At 32.6% G+C, this 19037-nt stretch overlaps 1 protein-coding gene across 1 annotated transcript; it reads right to left on the bottom strand.

Annotated features, from left to right (window-relative positions):
• Nucleotides 1-9128: 9128 nt before the first annotated feature.
• LOC129313024 (splicing factor-like protein 1) lies at nt 9129-13893 on the bottom strand. The gene is made up of 2 exons (XM_054955851.1): nt 11268-13893; nt 9129-10278 (listed from the first exon to the last, which is right to left on the bottom strand). Exon 1 carries the CDS (start codon nt 13778-13780, stop codon nt 11306-11308), a length of 2475 nt encoding a protein of 824 aa, XP_054811826.1. The 5' UTR covers nt 13781-13893; the 3' UTR covers nt 9129-10278; nt 11268-11305.
• Between the last annotated feature and the right edge of the window lie 5144 nt (nt 13894-19037).

The raw sequence follows: 19037 nt of genomic DNA, 5'->3' as shown, positions 1-19037 counted from the left end.
AAAATTGGAAAGCATAAAATAAAAGTAAAAGATCGCCTTGTCCCCAATTTTGCGAGAATGTTATTGCATTCTCTTTTTATCCCGAATCAATCCCGAGTCATCAATTTTATGCCATTTCCAGGCAAATTCAAACCAATGCCCAATTTTAACCAGCCATGAGGTCAAAATTTTACCCAAATTTTTTTTTTAAAAAAAAACCATGAGGTCAATTCTCAGAACCAAGCGATTCACTCCATTTTTTTTTTAATCATTGTGTAGTAGAATTGGTTCAAAAATGTTTTTTTTTTTTCAAATTTAGAGTGAGGAAGAGGAAAAGGGGGTCAAAAGGACAAGAGTAATTTTGCGATAACATCACTCATTTCATATTCCGGTATTAAACCCATAAATTCACAACTCAGACAAAAAGTGAACTTAAAATGGCTTAAAAGGCCACCCAAACCATTTTACTACCTTATAAATTCTTCACAAAAATATTATAAAGCTTTTAGCCGTCTGACTTCATCGCAACCAATCCCAATAAAATCTCACAATCACTACCTAAAAGCCTTTTGTTCAAATCTCTCTTTAACTAAACAACTTGCAATAAAGTTATATAAAATGAACAAATATCTATGAACATACTACTACCTCAAGACCTTACCCCCCACCAAAAAAAAAAAAAAACAACAACATAGTTAAATTTCACTAAAAATTGTTTTTCTTTAATAAACAGACAAGGTATAAAAATTTAGCACAAGTCACAAGATTAAGATACCATCACAAATGAGGTTGACTTACTTAAAAATAAGAAAATAACAAATGAAAGAACTTTATAGAAGAAATTAAACTTTGAAACTACATGCTCGAAACCAAAATCAACCCCTTGTTCCCAGTCCATGGACAAACACCTGAACGTATGTTTTATATCAACATTAATTTAAAGGGCTCAGGTAAATTTTTATCCAACCTAAACAAATGCAAATTGCCCCCAGTGATTGCATGTATGGATTTTTGTTCGAAAACTAGCTTGACTCCTAAAACATTGTCAATTCTCGGAATCAAGTCACGCGTAGGGCTATTTGCATTCACCAATTCCTTCAATACTCCTACTCATATTTCTCCCTTTTTGTTGCATCAAACAACGATGGAACATTAGAAGCATACCCACATCCCACTCAATCCTAATTTCTAAGTTGGCCTAGAAAGGTAAGGCTTCAATTCAATTATTTAAAAAAGAGAATTACATACAAGTTTCAAATAAGAAAATCAATTATTCACAAGTCTCATCTATTCGTAAATACTGAAATTTAACGTGCATATATAAAAGTTTGACTTGTAAATGGACTGAAAATAATATATTTCCTTGTTTGAAACCGGCCGAGTGTAATTTTCCCTTAACCAAATGATAACTTGGAGACAACATATTATCCCAAGAAATGGAGAAAAGCGACAGTATCACCAATAATTTTAACCCCTTTCCCTTGTGAACAAACAAGAAAGGCTGGCATAAGTCCCCCTTGGAGACAAGCTATAGAACAAAACAAGGGTATAGGATTGAATTTAAATAGGCATAAACACAAATCAAAACTAGATCCTTGCAATGCCTATCTCACTCAATTGTTCAAAGGCAGTGTAGAAGTCAATATAGTCATGTCATTTATATATTATCTATATATATATATATATATATAATAAGGATTTCAAAGCACACGTGCTAGCATATTGTAAAGCCACATCAGCTACGCAATTTCCTCCTGTGATGGCACGTGGATATAAACTCATTATGTTTTTTTCCAATAATATATGATTGTATCTTCCAAAATATAAGCTTCAATCATCCCATTAATTTCTCCTCCATTGATTACTCCTTCAATATCTTTTTAACAATTTCTCCTTCAATTGGAAAGATTTCCAAAAATAATCAACCCACCATAACACATGCATTAATTGATTTTAAACCACATCAATATTTTTTAATCAAATTTTAATAAGATTGGATGCTGATTCAAATTTTATTTTGTGAATTTAATGCAAATATCCTCGAAATTAAATTTTATTGATTTCTTTTTCAATTTGCAATAACTAAAAACAATCAACACATAGGAGGTCCAAGCTGCAACACTATGATCTGAAATAAATCTATATATAGAAGGTCCGGAGGTGGTAAGAAGGGAGTGTGTAGGAGGGTGATGTTTGAAATTCAATGGAGCTTTTGCTATTGCCACTGTTGGCTAGCTCAACCACCTCTCAGGGTGTTATACGTGATCACAAGGATGAGGTTATAGTTTCAATCACAAGTTGATCAAGGAAGCCATAATTTATCTTTGAAAGGACCTTCCTTTAGTTGCAATCACCTATGTATATGTCTACTCTGTCAAGTATTATCTTATCAACAATGCAAAGAAACACGGCGAGACAAATACAATGATCACATTTTTATATGCACAAGCACAAGGATCTATGGGTCTGAGGTAAAGTTGGTTTGATGAATGTGTAGGATTCAAGAAGCAATTTGTGGCATGCTGTGGATATGGAAGGAAGTACAACTATGGTGATGTCAGGTGTGGAAGCATAATAACTGTGAATGGTACCAAAATTGTTGTGCGATCACCTAAGGGGGTTGAAGAGGTGATTTGCAGAAATAATAAAAAATAAAGATAATTTGTAAAGCATTAACAAGCTTCATATCTCTTGATTTCTACTTATATATATATTGCAAGTAAAATGCTTGTATTTTTTCAGGCAAGTAATAGTGGTTTCATGTTTAATATAGGGTAAGTTAGAAGCTTGGGATATGGAATGCTCTCTTCATAGCTTTGAGGTTAATTAATGGATTTATTTTTCCTCCTAGATCATATATGCTACCTTAATTTCTCTTTGAAATTATATTCCCATCTTCAATGGCTTCCTTCCCTTTCATTACCCAACTAAAGTTGTATATAATAGCCATGTTTTCTCAATGCTTCTTCTCTCTCAATTGCAACAGAAAGTTATGACTTATATCAAGAAACTTCCATCTTTTTGCTTATTACAACATTATGACTGATATCATAATATTAACAAAGCCATTGATCCTCTTTCCAAGTTGTTTTTAGCTGCAATCATTTATAGATTCATCACATCCACAAAATTTGATATTCTCGCAGATTAATGGCCTTATCATATCATGTTTCCTTTCCTTCTTCCACGCCTTCCACCGAAGAAATGATGTATACCTTAATGGCTAGAGGAAAAGAGGATGGGAAAAGAAGAAGAGAGAATCATCACCCTCCATTAGGACCCATGCTTATTGGTGAAAATTGACAAGTTTTAATATCCCAGTTGTGTAATATATTTGTACGAAATTTAGTATTTAATGATTCTACATATATTAGAATATTATTCAATATTTTAATATTTATTTAATTTAATATTAATTTGTATAAAAAAAATCAAAAATATCCCATGCATCGTGTTTTTCTTCGACATGTGAACGATTTGACTATATATTAACCTAGCAAAATTTTTTGTCTATTTATTTAGTATAATTTCAATTGGTATTCTCTTATCAAATCATCATCATCATCCAATCACCTTGAATGTTATTCCTATTACTACCTGCAATTACAATTGTGATGTTGCATTTAAAAATTAGTTGACTATGAACATATATTAGATGCAATGCGCACAGGGATGTTCTTGATTCATTTGGTAGTTGTGTACTAATATCCTGTGCAAAATGTGAAGTCACAAATATATATTATGTATAAGAATACACACACACATATTATTTAGTTATCATATTTGGTTAAATTATTCTTTCCATCATGTATGAAAATTGAGCTTAAATTAATATATAAATAAATGAATCAAAATTATAAATATCATATGTTCTTCCTATCATGTGGATTTCAATCAGATAATTTATTAATCTATCAATTAAATATAATTGTACGCAATTCTAATTATTATATTAAAAAAATTTATATTAAGCACATATTTATTTTTAAATTCAATACAGGTTGTACTATGTATGGATTTAAAAGTTTGACAGGTAGTTTCCATCGGTTGCATGATTTGATTAAAATAGCGAGTCAGTGAGTATCAATTAAATTGAAAGAATATGGTTTATATATTTATGATATTGAAAATAATACATCATTAATGATGTTGTTGAAGATTTTAAAAATATCTAATTCTTATTAAATGTAAAACTATAGGTAATATAATGCCAATTAAAATTAATATGATTAGTTGACTGCAACCATTCCTTTACTGCTATTTTTGTATTTATTTGTTATTAAAATTATGATCTTACATTTAGTATTGGACATTACTAATTGATTATCATTTAAAGATTTTGAACATTCTCATTAGTTATAGGTGATAATAAGAAAATCCTGAATATTTTTAATTTCAAATTTCAGATTATTAATATAGGATATTAAATATGTTGCCCTTATATCAAGAAAATAAGATAAAGATATCAAGTTATTGATGTCAAATCTTATTTTCTTATAATAAGTAAGTATTTGTATCACGCATTTGTTTTGGCCAAAGTTATGGTATGTTTTATATATATGTGCATGTGTGTGCCTTTTTACATACTCTTTTCGTTTAAAAATATAAGATATTTTTTGACGAGTTGAATGTTAAAAAATGTAAGGTACTTTTAGTCTTTCAAAATATAATCATTATCTTTTTTTTTAAAGTATCCCTATTGATAAATGACTTCATATTTATTGTAAGGTGTTTGATAGAAGTAAATATGAAAAGATATAGTTAGTTTGAAAGTAGATAATTATTTTATTGAAAGGTAAAATTTAATTAAAAATGTCTTACATTTTTTAACGGAGGGAGCATGTATCTAATTGTTGATATAGTATTAAATTAGGAAATTTATTGAAAACAATTTATTAAAGTATATATTAAGTTGTCCATTTAAAATTTCCTTTTATTGATTTGGTAGGTTTTATAGAATAAAATTCTGTATTGCAATCGTGCTTTGATCCATTTTATACTAAAGTTTAATATAAATACCAACAATTAATTGATATCATATATATTTTATGGCAGGGGATTAATTGGGAACGTTTGAATATAAATTTACTTGGTTATGAATGTGAGTGAGATGTGAAATTTTTGTTTTTTTTTTAATTTGATCTTATTAAATATTTAATAGGTGATCTCGCCTCTCTGGTATTTTAAGCTATTCTGTTTTCAATAGCTTAGACATTGTAGGTGTTGCATTTGAGCATACAATGTTTTGTTTACATATGTCATTGGAAAAATATTTGAATTGGGTAAAATTCAGGTGTTGGATAAGGATGAAAAGTAATAAAAAAGGGTTGATATGGAGCTTAAGGATCCCAACTATGTGTATTAACTTATACATACACTTTACCATATCTTTGTAAATTGCTCATGAGTATGTATTTCTATTATTTGTTTTATGTTAATTTTTTCTAGTGAGAATCGTCTGAGTTTCACCTTGTGAGGTTCGTTTGTTGAGGAAATTGTGAGTTATGTCACCCCTAATCAAGATGTAGGTGTGATTATTGTTATCTTATAGTGGTATAAGATAAAAGAATATAATGGTAAGTTCTATAAAAAAAAAAAAAAATCATATCCATACATGCTTTTTTGTTGCGGCTTGGGTTTAGTTTTCTTCTCAATAAAACCAAATATGTCAATGCTTATTTGGCCTGGCTTTGTGATGTGCTTATTTCAAGTGCCCAAAAGATTTCCTCCGCTCTTATACACCCAACTATACTAGAGGTGACGTCCTTTTATAGCTCTGTGGGATTTAATTTTAATTTGATAAAATTTGATTATAATATTTCACTAAGTCAATTCCAATATATGCTCTCATTATTTAATGCAATTACTTTATTTAGATATTAACCTAATATGTCAATGCTTTTTAAAAAAAAAATATTGACAATTGTTCAGTTGCTCCTTTTTTAAATAATGGGTGAATGTTTCTTTAGTTAGAAACAACATTGCTCTCATTTATTTAATGTATAATTCTTTTGTATATAATTTTAATATGCATTTTTTTAAAATAGTTTTGTTCATATGTACGAAATTCTGTATGTTTCTTAAGTCATAATAATTATTTAAAAATATTTGACAACAAAATACTTTAATACTTTCGAGGCTGTAAGTGACTAACTTTTACAGAAGTTTTGGTTTTAATATTTAAGGTTTAGGTTCGATGGTATGAATTTGCTCCAACAACTCGCAAGCATTGGGAATGCCCATCATCATCCTACAATGAAAACATTATTGGTGTTCAAGTTCACAAGTGGTTGGATGAGCTACTTGATTATCCAATAATAATTTTCTACTGTCTACTTTTAAACAGAACCAATAATATAAGTTGAGCTCGCAACTTGCAAAAAAAAATGGTAGAGTTGAGTTAGAAAAAACAAATTCATTTAGATACAAGACGATTTTGGCTCACACCACATAACTTGAACTCGCAGTAGGCTAATTTGTCAGGTTAGCAAATTAACCCTCTTATATTTAAATAAAATATGTAGAAAATAAATGAATGAAATTAAATTTAAACTAAAACATTCAAAGCAAACATGTATAAAATTACAATCTAAATACTTAACACTTGTACATTTATTTAATTCAAGTTTAAATTATGACAAAAAATAATAATAAAAACACACAACTCATATAACTTAAATATCTCAAATTATAATATTATATTTTTATTTTCTCCAAATAAAGATTTTATTTAAAAATTACCAACCATTTTCAATAATTAATTAGACTTAGTCATTTGTGTTCTCTCAATGTTGAGAAATGCTAAAATCTTAAAAGAGAAAGAAAGAAAGAAAGAAATTGTGCATGTGAAAAAAAAAACTTCTATAAAGTGCAAAGTCGAGAGAATGAAAGAATCACAAAATTAAATTAATTTATATTTTAATGTTGATATAAGTATTGCTTGATTAGAATGACTTTATTATCATTTGGATAATTATTTGTTAAAGAGAATATATAATTTTTTTTACCGCAAAAAATAATAAAAAGAAGTGAATTTATACTTTTTAAAATTATAAAAAATATATTTTTATTGACAAGTTGACAGGCCAACTCATCGCGAGTTATGCAAGTAGGTAGAATTACAACTCGCGCAGAATGCAAGTTACCAACTCACCTTGCAAAATTTGCAGCCTGTAGCTTATGAGTTAGCTTATATTACCAACCTTGCTTTTAAATGATTCTTTTCCTGCATGTGTACTAACATATACATAAACATTACAAGACACTATATATATATCTGTGTGTAACTTTGACTATTATTGTGAGATTTAAGACTTGTGCATAGATGATTTTACAACTCTTGAAAGCGTATTAAAGTTGTTTCCGATAAAGCTAGATTTTATTGCAACAAGTTTGAAACAATTGAGGAAAATGTTGTTTCAAGATATATAAACCTAATTAATCTTATTTTGACTACTTGATCATGTGTTTACCATTGTGAGTTATTACATATTATTTATTCATCAAGCAATTTTTTTTATTGTTCTGCTCATGTAAATATTAATATGTACTGGTTTTGTTATTTAATATTTAGATGATTTTTTGAAAAAATAATCATCCCGTGCAACACACAAGTGATAAACTAGTTTTATTTACAACAAATGTATCTCTCCCCACCTCCAACACACTACACCTACCCTTCATTTGGACGCAAAGAAAAATAGGGAATAAGAAAAACTATGAGAGAAAACTCCTAAAAATAGTAAAAAAACAAAAATTACTATTTTAAGACATTTTTCCTCTTAGTTTTCTCTCTCCCTATTTTTCTTCCTTACTTCTCCCTCCATCTAAACCAAGCCTTAGTATCCGGGGGAGGTAGACAAAGCAAGGAGTCCAAATCCCCCACCTACTACATCTAGCCAAAAAGGTTATATAAAACATTGCATCTAAGAATACCAAGAGAAATAACAAAGAACTCGATGGCAATATTCACCAGGCAGGCAGGATACCTGAGTGCCAAAACTCAAATCTGTAACTCACAAATCAGCCATCAAATCAGGGCAGAATTTACTACTCCTTTGAGTCGATTTGCGGCAGACAAGATAACAGAACGCAGACCACAGAACTCAATCATAAAACCCCTGATCAAATATGTTACAATATACAACATCTACACTAGGGTATAAAAACGTACAACTAAATTATGACCGATGACAACTAATCTAATGGCTAATTGTAAAACCATGCTTATGTTCAGTACATGTAACAAATAAGCCAAATGCATGCAAAGCAAATAAATCTGATAATTTTGCTTAGTTAATAAATACGCTAATTACCACGATTATTGCCAAAATGAAATTTTTTCCCCCCTTTTAAATGGTGAATACGGCTTTATCAAAAAATGAAAAAACACACACTGAACAAACGATGTGATACGGTGGTAGAAGGAGATGAAGAGAGAGAAACAGAGTAGAAACGGGAAAATAGAAAAGAAATATGAAAGAGAGAGATAAAGGGAAACAAGAGATAGAGAGATAAGAGACGAAGGATCAAAGAGGGAGATAGACAACTGAACAATATTCCTGGGATTTTCAATTATGCACAATATCTGACTTATACTGGATCGTATATAGACCCTTAACAGCAAATCCTAATTACAAATTATCTAACTAACTAAAAATATTATTCTTTATTTATTCTTTTTATCACGATGCACATAAGAATGCTCAAGACCAGACATAACCCATTTATCCCACAAATATACACTAGTTAATGATCAAACACATTACATCATCAGTCAGTGCTTCCTAGTTTAAACATATATGGACCTAAGCATAAAAGTACATGGCATTCCATGGAAAATTAACACAGAGACAGCCACTGAAAAGGAATAGCTAAATGTTACCTACATATCCATGGAAAATCATATACTGTGATAGATAACTATGTTAGCAGATCACAAGATGAAGCAACACGACAGAGACTTCTATGTCTATACGCAACTGTTTCCCGGCTATAGCAAAACCTTTTGTGACAGTTCTCAACATGCTATAGTCTAAATCCCCCAAGGTGAAATCATAAGAGAGAGCAACCACTTCCAAACTCAAAATTATCCATCTCAAGAATCTGATGGTCCTAAAGATTCTAATGAGAAATTAAGTTCCAGAGTATAGTAAAGGTAAGGACACAATATACCCATTTATTATTCAAGACAAGTATCATAGGCTAAGCATGGCACTAATTTTAGAAGGCTCAGCAGTTTAAATAAAGAAATAAATTCTATAGAGTTAGCACTTCTTCTCTGCCAAACACACTAGTGTGCTAGCATGGCTCCAGCATATACAGACCAGTGAGAAAAACTAAGATATCACGAACCACAGTGAAACCCAAAAGTTTGAATCCATATGAGCAGACATCCTTCAGGATATTAGAAAAGACTCCAAGACTCGAATTCTTTAATCATTCACTTCCAATCTTTGCCCAGCATTACAGGGTAACCTAGGGTGTGAAGACAAGTCAAAGAAAGCTATCAATAATAATATTGGCCTCACCCTTCAACTTATGCCAATAACAAGGAATCACTTCAGAAACAAATGCCATCACCTGATATTTGCCTGTATCATCCAGAATTTGGTGATCATAACATCATGTCAAGTCAATTTAAGTGAAGTAAAACAAGCATGTGTGCCACAGTCTGACATTTAACATCTATAGAATGGAATTTTCTTTACAGAACATGCTGGAACTTTTAGTAACAACGAATTTGGCAAATGGATCAAGTTATCTTTAGACAGGCATCTATCCACAAATCCCAAATGTTCAAATGAAAAAGCAGGGTCATCTTTGGGATCATATTACACCTACAAGGCAGCCTCAGCACCAGGCAATTAAAAGAACTAAAACCGTCAAAACAAAGACACTTGCGATATAAATTACAAATAAGTTAGAATACATTTTTAATAAACGAAAATGATTTAAATGAGAAATGTATCTACGTTTAACAGAAGAAACCAGCTACCAAAAAGGTTACTATCAGAAGAAAACTTTAGCAACCAGACATTCCTGTATGAATCACTAAGCAATATAAAGAAAAATAAGAATGCGTAAGTCCAACAAGGTAAGCAAAGACAACAATAATCATAACAACAGAAAGCCCCTTTGATAGTCTCTCCTGCATGAAGACTCCTGAACTTTTAGGTGAAATCTCTGCAAATGTCATAAGAGCACAACAAGGTTAAAGAAGTGAGTCCCAAACTTCCAAGAAAGTCATGGCAAGAGGTTAAGAAATCAGGTTCAGAAGAGCTCCCAGAAACATCAAGCCTGTCACAATGTTAGATGATAACAATGAAGAGTTAAGAACTGCAACATGATCAATGCGTTACATAACAGTAACATAAGAACATATTAACATCTAATAAAAACAAATGCATTCAAATAGACGTTTGCGATATAGAGAAACAACAAAAATGAAAGAACTCTTAAACTAGATATGATTGCAACATAATCTGCAAAACACCACATTAGAACCATGTATCCATTACTTCAGAACATTAAATATTTCGATTTTTCTTGAAAATACTCAAAAGAACAAGAATTTTATACCTGAACCATACAACTTTAACTAGTTTCTGCTCCACATGATTTTTGTTCAGCATTAAAATAGGAATGGCACCACTCAATAACATTAATACGTGAGCTGAGAATAACATTAATCCAGGAAATATTGTGCATAGAAGAATCACATACTTACAAAGGCATAATATTTTTCACCTTTTTTCCATAAGGGCCCTTCAGGTACACCGAAAAACAAGTGGATATCAAACAGAAAGTGAATAAAAAGAGAACATTAGGCAAAAATTTTTATACACAGATTATCTTTCTTAAGGATTAGAAGGGAACAAGAGAGACGTTAGAAGCCAGTATTCTCCCATCCAGGAAGGATGATAACTCTAAGGAGGAACATGTACCAATTACCAAAAAAAGTTTGCTCCCCCAAAATGCCTTATCCAATAATAATTAAAAAAGATAAACTACATATGAAAAAATGCATTCAACGTCACAATGTTAGATTAAATCCCTGTAAAGCTGAAGTACCTAATAACAAGAAAATCAGAGACAAATCATGGTTTTGTGGGGGGGGCGAAACTTTTGACAATGAATTTGCATAATGATGAGTAATTTCATGAAACTAACTAGGTTAAATGTGGAAAGGGAAGTAAAAAAGTTCACAGAATGTTAAATCCTATCAGCATATAACATAGACAAGGCCACCAATGATGAATCATATAAAATATAGATAGTACACAAACCTTCCAGAACTTGAAGGCATGACTTCACACCAAACAGATCATTTCATCTCTGCCATGAACTTCTCATACTCTGAATCTGCACCATATGTTGTCTTCTCTGCAGTTGAAGTAGGGGGTGGCATTGGAGGATTTGTGGCCCAAGGCACATTTCCTATGCTCTGAGACTGATCTGCACCATATCCCGTCTTCTCTGCAGTTGACGCAGGAGGCGGCACTGTAGGATTGGCAGCCCAAGGCATATGGCCTGAAGTTGTGATAGGTGGGGGAGGCGGAGGGGGAACCGCACCATAGTAAGGCGGATAACCATAAGATGTAGCATATGTAGGTTGAGCAGTCGATAGCATAGCAGGTAGTGAACTCCCAAAAATATTTGCCGATGTTGATTGAGTAGAGGTACCACTGTCAGACTGCACTCCTGGAGGAAAACTTTGTTGTGATTCGCTAGAAGTTGTAGGCTGGGATGGGGCACCTGGAGGAGCCGTCTGGACTGGAGGATACTGAACACCATATGGAGGCATAGATTGACCTTGAATAGGAGGGTACATAGTTGATCCAGGTGGGGGAGGAGCATAAGGAGTATATGGCGGAGGAACGGGAGGCCCCCATGGAACTGGGGCACCGGCATAACTTCCAGGGGGTGCAGTACCGAGAGGACCACCAGTAGCATATTGTTGGGATGGATAGGCACCAACTGGCTGGCTTGAAATGGGATATGTGGGCATGGCTGATGCTGGCGGGCCAGGAGGTACAGTAGGCTGAGGAGGCTTACCAGCAACTCTCACTGCAATGGTTCTGCCCTCCAGGCGATAGCCATTCATCGCCATAATTGCATTATTCGCCATTTGGACATCAGCATACTTGACAAACCCATATCCTTTACTCAACCCAGTCATCCGGTCTTTTATGACTTTTGCCATAACAATCTCACCAAATTGTTGAAACAATTGGATCAGACCATCATCATCGAGAGTGGGAGGCAAATACCCAATATACAAATTTGTATCATCGATTTCCTTTTTAACTGGATTAGCCCCTAAGCCTGCTTGTGATGTTCCACCAGTAGATCCGGAATTGTTAGCCCAAGGAGGATTGCTTCCAGAATTGCCTGAACCAATTGCCAACGTGTTGTTCTGCTTTATTGCTGAGTCTGGAACTGTCCCTCCCAGCTCTGCCAAAAAGTTCTGATACTCGTCATCCATCTTCTTGCCAGTGGCTCCCTTCACTGGACAGTCTATGCTTGGGTGACCACCATCACCACAGTGCTTACAGACCACTTCACTCTTAAATGTAGAAGTACGTGTAGGACATGCATATTGGCGATGGCCAGGCTCCCCACACAGCCGGCAATATTCTTCATCCCTAATTGTACCATTCAATGCTGCAAGTTCCCTAAGCTGTTGCCTCTTATGCTCATTCAACACCTCATCCACAGGCTGCAAAAGCTTCTCCACCATACCTGCGGCAGCATCAAGTGATTCTTGTGTTTCTGCCTCCACAAGGACATGCAAATCTTCATTCTCTGACGGGTCAGGTTTCAAATCCCTCTTCTGTTGCAGTCTACCCTCTTTTACTGACCCTTTACCCCGGATCACAATTTTAGCACCAGTTTCTCTTTCCATCCGCTTCTGTGTGTTGCCTCGAGGACCAATAATAAGCCCTATAAAGTTGTAACCGGGATATTCTTTCATTGGTATATATAGCTTCTTCTGAAGCTTCGGCGGCCTATAATCGGCAGGCGGCTTGAATGCGGGGTTTTTCTTGATAATCTGAGAAATGATTTCTTGCCTCTCCTTTTGCAATCTTTCACGGGCACGATATTCCCTGGTGTTTATTCTAATTCCCATGTTATCGTATATAGGTTCAGGTGAAGGAGATCTAGCACCTTCAGGGCGATCGTCTAGAGGTAGACCAGATTGCAGCATTCGACTAATCTCAAGAAGCCTACTGTTCAAAGCTTGAATTTCAGGATCAAACTCAATACCGCCCATGAAATCAGGAAGCTGAATCACAGGCTTCGGCTCATCATCAGCCCAACGTGACTTCCTCTTCTTCGTTCCGCCACCTGTTTCACCGCCACTCTGGTCATTGGAATCAGGTTGCGGATCCCATCGACTCCGGCGGCGACGTTTGCTTGTAGTTTCCTCTTCCCCACCAGAGTGATCCCTGTCAGTGCCACTTTGGGTATTGTTGGTCCCGGCGTTTTCAGAAATTAACGGCTTCACACTCAAAGGCTTCGAATTGCTATTGCTGCCGACACCGCCCTGACTGTTATCCAATCCGTTCTCGTTGCCATTCCCAGTAGCAGATTGGGGTTGACCGTTAACGTTTTGACCATCCGAAGCTAGGGTGTTCGAAGAATTCTGAAAACCGAAATTCGCAGTTTGCTCATACGGCTTCTGGAAATCCGATGCAAAGCTTTCCGCCGCCGGTGGGGTGGGGTTATGATCGTACGAAGCGACTGTTTCGGACGGAAGGAACGGCGGAGGATTAGGGTTCGATTCAAGAGCGTCCATGTATAGAATCGCACAGCTAGGGTTAGGGTTTGTATTCAGCGTTCGAATGGAAGAGAGAAGAAAAGAAGGCTTGTTACATGAGAAAAGACGAATTACTGTGCGAGGAAGTAAAAGAAGCAAAGAACCAGGCGGCCTCTTTCATGGATTTAAATCTTGAGAAGTTTCTGGATAAAATTAAAAAAAAAAATCTTGCAAACAATATCTTTAAGGATAAATTTTAAATTATCAATATTAAAAATTTTAATTATTCCTTCATCATGCTCAATAAACTATATTTATTGTTTTGATGTTTGAAAAAACTAAAAATAAAATATAAATTTTAAAAATAATTTATTTTAGTATACCTAAAATTTGTTATTTTGTGTAAATTAAAATTTAAATAATAACTTATTTCATGGGTGTATGATAATAAATTTATAATTTTTGTTTGGAATTTAATTTTTAATTTATGTGAGTATGACACATTCTGCCATCTGAATATGACACGTTCTGCCATCTGAAATAATAAAATATTTTTTATATTTTTAAGATGTATAAAGAAGCAAATTTAAAGAATTTATTATGCTATTTGTTTAATTTAAATTCATTACTTGGCATACAAATATTTTTATCTATTTTTAGTTTTGGCTATAATAATTTATAAAAATTATTATCATCTGAATTATAGTACGTGATTGATTACGGTACATGCTTCATTTAAGGTAGCGCATGGATCAACAAAATTTTGGAGAGAAAATAAATTAATTACTCTCTCAGTTTAAAAATATTAATTTTGAGGGGTTGAATATTTAAAAATATAAAATATTTTAATCTTTTAAAATATAATTATTATTTTTTTAAGTGCCCCTGTTAATAATAATTTTATATTTATTATAGGGTATTTAATAAGAATAAATATGAAAAGATAGGATTAGTTAGAAAATAGGAAACTATTTTATTGGGATAAAATTCAATTAAAAATGCCTTAAATTTTTTAATGGAGGGAGTATATACTTTTATAAATAAACTACTTATATTTTAATTTGTAAAAATTGAGAAATTTGAGAAATATTTATATTTTTTTAATATACATGAGATAACACATTAAAAATATAAATTGTCGAATATATTTTCATTTTTACAGGGCAATTGGTTCTCAAATAAAATAAATTATTATTTATATCTCATATATATATAGGTATAAAAATTTTAAAATACAAGAAGTTTCTATTTAAAGTTTAATCTACATAAAATAACAAATTTTGAGTATAATAAAATATTTTATTAATTTTAATATTTAAATCCTTAGATGAACAGAAGTTATGTATAAAGTTTTTATTATAATTGGATCTAATTTAAGATTCTTTAAGCTTATTTAATGAAATTTTTTGCTATTTTTTCCTCATAAAAAAATATAGATTGAAATTTTGGCAACAATTACAGGAACAGTTGAATTGGTTATTAATTATTGACGCTTATAACTGAACTATAAATTAAAATGGCATGATAGTTTAATTTAATTACTTATCAGTGTGTTGTTGCCAACAATAACAGTTATTTGATAATCACTAATAACTTATTAAAGTAAATTAGTTAAATGATGTTTTAATATTTTTGTAAGGGCAAGAAATGAGATTGTGAACTTGCCAAGAGGGAGCACAACGTCAATTTGCGTGGCCGTCTCCCTGCATAATGCAAACTCGTAGAGGACAGCCTCGGTATTTTGATTGAATAGTAATCAAAATGAACACTCTTTCGGTTGTGATTTGGCTTCGCTTTATTTATTTATTTAGGGTGAGGGATTGGCATTATCTTTTAGGGTCAAATATAAGGATTGACTTTATTTTTATAGTTAGTTTTTCAATTTAATTTGATTCTTTTAATTCTAATTATTTCATTATTAATTTTTATTTTTTACATGTGTTAAATGATATGTTCTTTATATATATATATATATATATATATGTATGTATATTTAGCATACTTATAGTGAAACACCCCCAAATGTTTTACATCTAGGATTAAGTATTGATTAAGGGCTTAAGTTGCCCTTTTTCTATGAAATCAGGTGTTTTAACAATAGTAGATGTTGATAACACTTTGATTGTTTATAATGCAATTAATTAATAAGCTAAGGGTTATCTTTCTTATTTCTTATGATTATAGGGTAATTTTGGTGGAAATTGGAGCCCCTCTCCACTTTCAATCACAAATGAAGTTTGTTTTGGGTTTTACCACTTGCAAATGCTAACTTTACGATGACTAGTCAAAATGCAAAGTTCAACAATGGGATGATGAAATTGTGAAGGCTTCGACAATGGGTGAACAAAAGATAGATTAGCGTTTTAAAACTTGAAAATTAGATTAAAAAATGAGGTTTTTGGCTTGGGGAAATAGAGAGCAGCTAATAGGAAAAGATTTTATGGGGCTTTGTTGAAAATCTAAGAGATTTGAACCTCCAAATGTTGATTTGATGTATGTGGCTTAGGTTCTTGCTCCCCCTCTTCTGTTTTATTAGTAGGAACTTGAGATTTATTGCGGCTTTGATTGTTGGTAGCCAATGGTTCAAATATTGTGTTGATTAAGAAAATTTTTGGCTCCAAGAGCTAAATCTAAGCTTTCTCTAACCTTTTTGGGATTATGGATGGTAGATTTTGAATATTACAATTATGTTTGGACTAAAATTGAAACGATGCCTATTCAAAAGAACACAATAACTATAGATAGCAATAACTGGGTTAAGTAAAGCGTCAAGCCTAGCAAAAGATCCAATAATAATAAGGCCGGGGCACATCATGGTGAAATGACTTTACTAAGTCAGATTGGATCCTTGAATCTCGTAAAACTCAAACTGCTATATAAATCGTTGCCTTACACAAAACCATGATCTCAATGAGCCTTGAATCTTGCAAGATCGTGACACTTATCAGCAAATATTTCAGGGACATGGGCCAGCAGTTATAAATAGTTAACAAGAGTCTATGCACATTATAAATACAAGGGTCAGCAATAGTAAAAGGACATCACATAAATCATACAAAAACACCTCAACACTCTTAGGAGTTTTATCAACCATTAGCCTTAACCTTAGTTTATTTTCCAGTATATCTTATCAATTCAATTTACCCATTGTAATTCATGCGCACGCACACTAATTCAATCAAACTTGTTTCATTCTATCTCAACTTGCATCTCTGTTTCCGGATGAATTGAGGTAAGAGAGTCCAGGAACCTAATTTTATGTGAGACTCAGTGTCTCTAACATGTATGGTATTTCAATTGGTTTGGTTGATTCATTTCCTAAACACAAACAAGTTGTTTGGAGAAAACCTAGGTTGTTAGAGGATGAAATTTGAATTTCTAGTGAATTAATTATTAAAGAAGGTGATTATTGGATTAAGATAACTTGGTTATACTTGTTGGAATATGAAATTGAGACTGGATTGAAGGTTATGTTGAATTTTCAATTTTTGATGTAATATTCTAAATTTTCTTGAGGTTTTTGGCTTGGCTAATTGGATGATGGTTTGATCAAAGAATTTTTTTCAATTGGAAACTTTAGATAATAAGCATTCTATGTTTAAAACTTCACTGAGTTTGAAATTGATTTGGTTTATTGTTTTGAACTTGGGATTTCTACTTTAGAAGGATTTATTTGAAAATAAATACTGAAATTATTTTTGAATGGTGATAATGTGTAAATTAGTCATGGCTTTGATGGGATAATTTTGATAATTGTGACACTTAAAAGAATGTTAAGGTCGTTTTGATAATTTTGAGAAGTAATGAATTAGCATATTAAGGCTGTTTGGATTCAAAGAATGTCTAAGAAAATAGTTTGTGTTGGCTGTATGGACGCAAATGGTGAGCTGCTTGAGTCGTGCTTGGAAGGACACTATCCTTAAGAACTATTCCAGCACAGCAAGATGATGAGCCGACAGTTCCCTAGGATTAAACAAGCACTTCCTGCACAATGCAAGGGCACATAATAGCGGCACTAACAAAAGACTCAAACAAACACAAATGCAAAAAAGGAGGAGAAGAATACCCTGAAAGCTCAAGAGGCTAGCACTAATCCTATCTATACCCATGGCTATATATGGGCTGAAGGTAGATGTTGGGCTCATAATTCCATATTAAACTCATTAAGCATCAGTTACACGATTGTAAAACACATTTAAGCGTCTGTTTGGAAATGTTAGGGGACAAAAAACATTTAAGAATTTTAATTATCCATTTAAAGAATTTGATTAAAGGCCAAAAACGCTTAATGGTTTGAATTCAAACTCCAGATAGCTAAAAAAGGAGGTTTTCCGGCAAGCCCATGTAAATTAAATAATTATTTATTTTTGTAAAAATAATCTAGTAAAAGGAACCTAATGCCTCTTGAACTCACATACAGGGGGGCGAATCGGCTGATTTCAATTACGATTGCCTGAGTTGGCCTGTTTCGTGCATGCAAGCCCACTTCTCCTCCAAGTCCATTTTACTAACCCACTTCATTCCTTAGTATTTATACACTAGGAGAGTTCTTCATTTAGACAATATAAGACTTTTAACACACACACACACACACACTTCTAACACATACACAACAATCCCTCACATGTGTCAAAATGATCTATTTTCATCTGAGTTATTCACACGAAGGATAATCACTTAAAATTGGCATCTGTCGACTTGAATCAAACCTAGACTAATAAAACTTAGCGCACAAAAAGTCAATGTAACTTTATTATTGAACCAATAGATTTTGAGCGTATATTAGATGTTTTATTAATCAGATTATCTATAGTCTCTGCTGTTAATGATGGTTTTACATGTTACCGGCCATGTGCTTGCCTGGTTTTAACAAGTGCTTTAGAGATTTTTTCATGATCTTATAGGAACGGCCCAACTCCACATTTGTCTAGGTATTTTCATCAAGTGTATTGCAATGAATACACCATCCATAAGGACTATGAAAACATTAAGAGCTTTCACTCAGCCTCCGTTCAATGCAATCTAGCACTTTCTTAATTAAATTGTATGCTTAATGAGGACAAGTAGAGTTTCATAATTTAGATCTTGTATTGAGAAAGCCGCTCTGCATGAGGTTAAATAGGATGGTCCGCATTTTACTTGAGACAATTTTAGCAAAAAGGATGCAAATGTAAAAGAAAAATATCACAATTAAATCATTTTACTTTTAAAAAATAATAAAAAATACAAAACTTCACCATGTTAGGACTTTAAAGTATTGAAATGTCTCTTATTTTATGTAGACATTAATAATTAA

This window comes from Prosopis cineraria, unplaced genomic scaffold (assembly GCF_029017545.1).
Source record: "Prosopis cineraria cultivar Desert tree isolate PC_DT_omini unplaced genomic scaffold, ASM2901754v1 PC6, whole genome shotgun sequence".
NCBI classification, from domain to species: domain Eukaryota; kingdom Viridiplantae; phylum Streptophyta; class Magnoliopsida; order Fabales; family Fabaceae; genus Prosopis; species Prosopis cineraria.
Note: the sequence above shows the minus strand (reverse complement) of the source record. Positions and strands in the feature narration are given on the sequence as shown.